This window comes from Aythya marila (genome assembly GCF_965140915.1).
Source record: "Aythya marila genome assembly, contig: HAP1_HAP1_SCAFFOLD_1015, whole genome shotgun sequence".
Classification (NCBI taxonomy): domain Eukaryota; kingdom Metazoa; phylum Chordata; class Aves; order Anseriformes; family Anatidae; genus Aythya; species Aythya marila.
In genome coordinates, this window is record NW_028137083.1 from 15,194 (window position 1) to 19,255 (window position 4,062).

The window sequence follows — 4,062 nt, forward strand, 5'->3', positions numbered from 1 at the left end:
CTTGGTTTTGGCATAATGTTAGCTAGAACATTGAAAGTGGCTTGTGCTGTTCCACTCAGCTTTTGCTTTGGTGACAATAACAATGTCTAGGTTCATGACTCTACAATATGACATTTAAACTCTTAAGATTTTTTTTTTTAATCATTTGGAAACTTTTTATGGGGATTATGTTTGGATAAATTGTAAATTGCTCTGAATTTTGAGTCTAGGCAAATTGACAAATTGTATTTTCTTCAGTCACTACTTTCCATATCATTAAATATATGCAGTATAAATATTTTTACAGACAAGAGAAAAATGATCTCAATTTCAATGTTATGTGGAAATTTTTAAAATGCACACTGGAGGACACGAAACCAGAACGCAAATTCATAAAATGCAGCTAATGTGCATATACCATAGAGTAATCCTCTTGCTCTCAAACAGACTCACATAAGTAATTGACTTTTATGACAAAGCAGTGTAATAAAACCACTGAATGACACCAAAATGTCTAAATTTCACTTTGTGTTTTTCAATGCATGTGTTGTTGCAGCTTGAAATAAGGAAAAATAGATAATTTCAGTGCAAGGAGGAATTATTTTAGCATGTACCTTCATGCTTTTAGCATGTAATTGTCTATTATAGGAGAGGTAACTTCTCTTATGTTCTGCTGGGTCTAAGGCAGAGCATAATACTTGATCATTTTGCCAAGTAAGTACAAACCAGAGAACACACATGATCAAACATCCGTAAGATACAATCCTGTTTCCAGAAAAAAAACACACAAGTATTTCCAAAACAGCTGAGTCTCACTTTCTGTCAGAAAATCTCACATTGATGGAGTCTCCAGGTGTCAAAAGTCCATGGGTTTTGGCACGAACTGGTTCAGTTTTGGGAGAAACTTTGATTTCAAAATTCTGAAGCAACTATAAAGACAAATAAGACAAGTATTAGGAAAGCTGCAAAAATATGGATGAAGATTAGATGAAGACTTCAGAAAAGAAAATATAAGAGACCATCATAAACAAAATTTCTGTTGTCAATTTATGTCTTCTGTTCCACTGAGTGCTGTGATTCCCACACAGAGGGAAAAAAAAAAAAAAAAAAAGAAAAAAAAAGTTGAGCTATCAGTCTGAACTATCAAAGAAATGAAGGTCTCTTTCAAACTTTGTGAGCTTTCAAGCCTCTACGTACTTTTGATTTCAATTTCTTTACTATAAATGAATATGTACAATTATAAAACAAACAAATAAGTTAGCCTCAATTCAATTGCATGCATTTATCTTCCCGGGCAGATGCAAAAACAAACATGAAACAGGACTATCCAGTGCACCAAGTGAAATAATCATAATAAGGCAAGGAAACAGATACAAGATCCCTTCCTGAATAGAACCACTCTAATCTGTGGTTCAGTTGCAAACATAAATCATAGAAATGGTGGGCTAAAACAAACTTCAAGAGGTTGTAGCCCACCACTGTTTGAAGCTGAAGACAGAAAACTTCAGGTACCTGAAAAAAACAAACAAACAAACAAAAACAGCTCTGCATGCATTTTATAGGTACTTTCATCTGAAAATAGTTTTATTAATTGTTAGAATAGGACATGTGAAAAATACTTCCCGAAGTCAGAAGACATGATTCCTTCTATATTCATGACATTAGATAAGTAATCAAATCAAAGAAAGAAATGAGATTGGTCTGACAACTTCTCGTCAATCAGCTCCATGTTTTGTATACTACTATTTTTAAAATGCTTAAATGTCTTGGTGCTTGTAAATGAACTGTATAGTATTTTGTTTCAATTTCTTCCCAGAAAACAAAAGCAGGATCTCTATTACTTCCTTGATCCTCCTCTTCAAAAAAAAAGGCAACGATGTTTGCTTTATTTAGTCCCCTGAGAGCTATCTCACTCTGAGTTCTGAAAGACAGTTGCTAATTGTTTAAAGATTGCTTTAGGTGCTTACTTAAGGAAATTTAAAGGCAAATTTAATCAAGTTTTGCTTTGAATAGATAAAATGCGGCTAAATACAGTTATAGTTAAGTAACTATATATAGTTTCCGAATCCTTGAGTTTCGACAGCACAATCCCATTTCAGTATTTGAGTTAAAGGGAGCCTTGTAAATGATAAAAACTGGAGCAGCTGTTGGGAAAGCTTTAGGTCGTGAAACAATGGAAAACAATATATATTAATATGTACTATTTACTTATGTAAGTATATGTGTAGCTATATATGAAATGATAATAAAGTAAAATTAGAAGGAAAAAGAATAACCACAGAAAATAGAAAAAAAAAAAAAACAAACCACGAGAATTTAATTTCACTATTTATCATAACACAATGGTCAGAACAAGGATATAAAAAACATTCACTTCTTCTTATTTATTGAGTTCTTTGTATATAAAATACTGTAACTGAGCAGGTAACCATCCCAATATATGTTAAAGAAGGCTTATAAAAACCTTCTGTACTAAATCCATACATTTCCTTAATAATCTTACCTTTAGTATTACTTCATTTGGATTATAAAGTTTTTTTCTTCTGCAATGCAGTTTAACTAGTATGCCACTCTTCAAGCATGATTATTTTCAATTTTTTAAGCCTTTGCAGAATGAGCATGCTAGACAACACTCCAAAACAATGTTTTTGTGCACAATAAGATATCCAGAAATTGTATACATAGAAAAAAATCATACCAAAACATTTTTCTTCTTCTAATGTTGTCATACATTTCTAACCTGAATCAGTGCAAGATGAATTTCCAGTTCTGCAATTCTTTTTCCAATACAACTTCGAATGCCGTAACCAAAGGGGATGGAACCAAAATTGTCTACTCTGTCCAAATTATCTTTCCTCAGCCACCGCTCAGGTCGAAACTCATTTGCCATTGGGAAATTCTCTTCACTGTATGAAGTAGCATAATGACAGAGTGCCAGCTGTGTCTAAAGAAATAAATTTTATTTATACTTATCTAACTCCAATACACACATACACACACACACACACAATATATATATATATATATATGTAATATATATATATATACTTTTGTCACTTTAATGTTATAAAAATTAAGTCTCTTTGAGTAATTGCAGGGGAAAAAAAATAATAGAGAAGATCAATGAGGAAGGAGATTGGAGCAAAAGTCACAGGAACTGGGAATTGTCTCAAAAAGGTATTATGAGAGAAGGGGAAGAGACACAGGATAATGGAAAAATAAATAATGGAAGATCATTAAAAAAACACTTCAGAAAAAAAAAAAAAAAAAAAAAGCAATGATAAACGTGATGTTTCCAAAAAAATTCTAAGGAAAAGAGAAAAAGAATACTTAATTATATAATCATATTAAGAATCCTGAATGTTTCAAAGCAGTGTTGCTCCAACACAGAAGTAAAAGGGAACTGTGTAGTCAACTGAAAGAGCTACACAGTTCTACCTTGTTCTCTGTGTAATATTTGAACAATAAAAGGAAATATCCATATTTTTAAAAGAAAATCAGTTTCTAAGAAGGGAATTAATAGGCAAAGAACTAGAAAAACTGGCAAAAATAATGAAATTCATACTTTTTTTTTTTTAATAAAAATTCTAACATTGCACAGAAATGTTTTCAACAGATTCCACCCTCAAGAATATCGAGAACAAGCCACAAGGTTGATTAGCAGGTGAGGAACCAAACCTATTAAAATAATAATAATTAAAAAAGTGGGTATTGTTATAACATTTTTGTCCTAATGTTCTAGGTTGGTGAAATCTTTTGAAATCAGTGAAGTGTAAATATGTTGCAAGTGATTACATCTCAGATACAAAAAGTAAATCCTGCTCTCTCCAGAAAACTGCAACAGAACCTACCCCTTTAGGTATCAAGTATCCTCCAACAATCAAATCTTTCTGGGTCACTCTTCCATTTCCTGGCAATACTGGGTATAACCTAGAGACAAATATTTAAGAGAATTTCACGAGTAATAACTAACTCAACATAAAAAGTTTAGTTTCCAATCTAACATGCATTCAGAGCGTAAAGGTTCTTTAGAGTGTACAGATTAGATGGGAGATAAAAAGACCTTGAAGCATTTGTGAGAAT

At 32.0% G+C, this 4,062-nt stretch overlaps 1 protein-coding gene across 1 annotated transcript; it reads right to left on the reverse strand.

Moving 5' to 3' along the window:
- Positions 1 to 728: 728 nt before the first annotated feature.
- Positions 729 to 3,909, reverse strand: LOC309891199 (cytochrome P450 27C1-like; the record flags this gene model as incomplete). The annotated part of the gene is made up of 3 exons (XM_082785579.1): positions 729 to 908; positions 2,720 to 2,923; positions 3,831 to 3,909. Coding segments are annotated over 3 exons (400 nt in total), but the record flags the coding sequence as incomplete, so codon positions are not given.
- Positions 3,910 to 4,062: the final 153 nt, after the last annotated feature.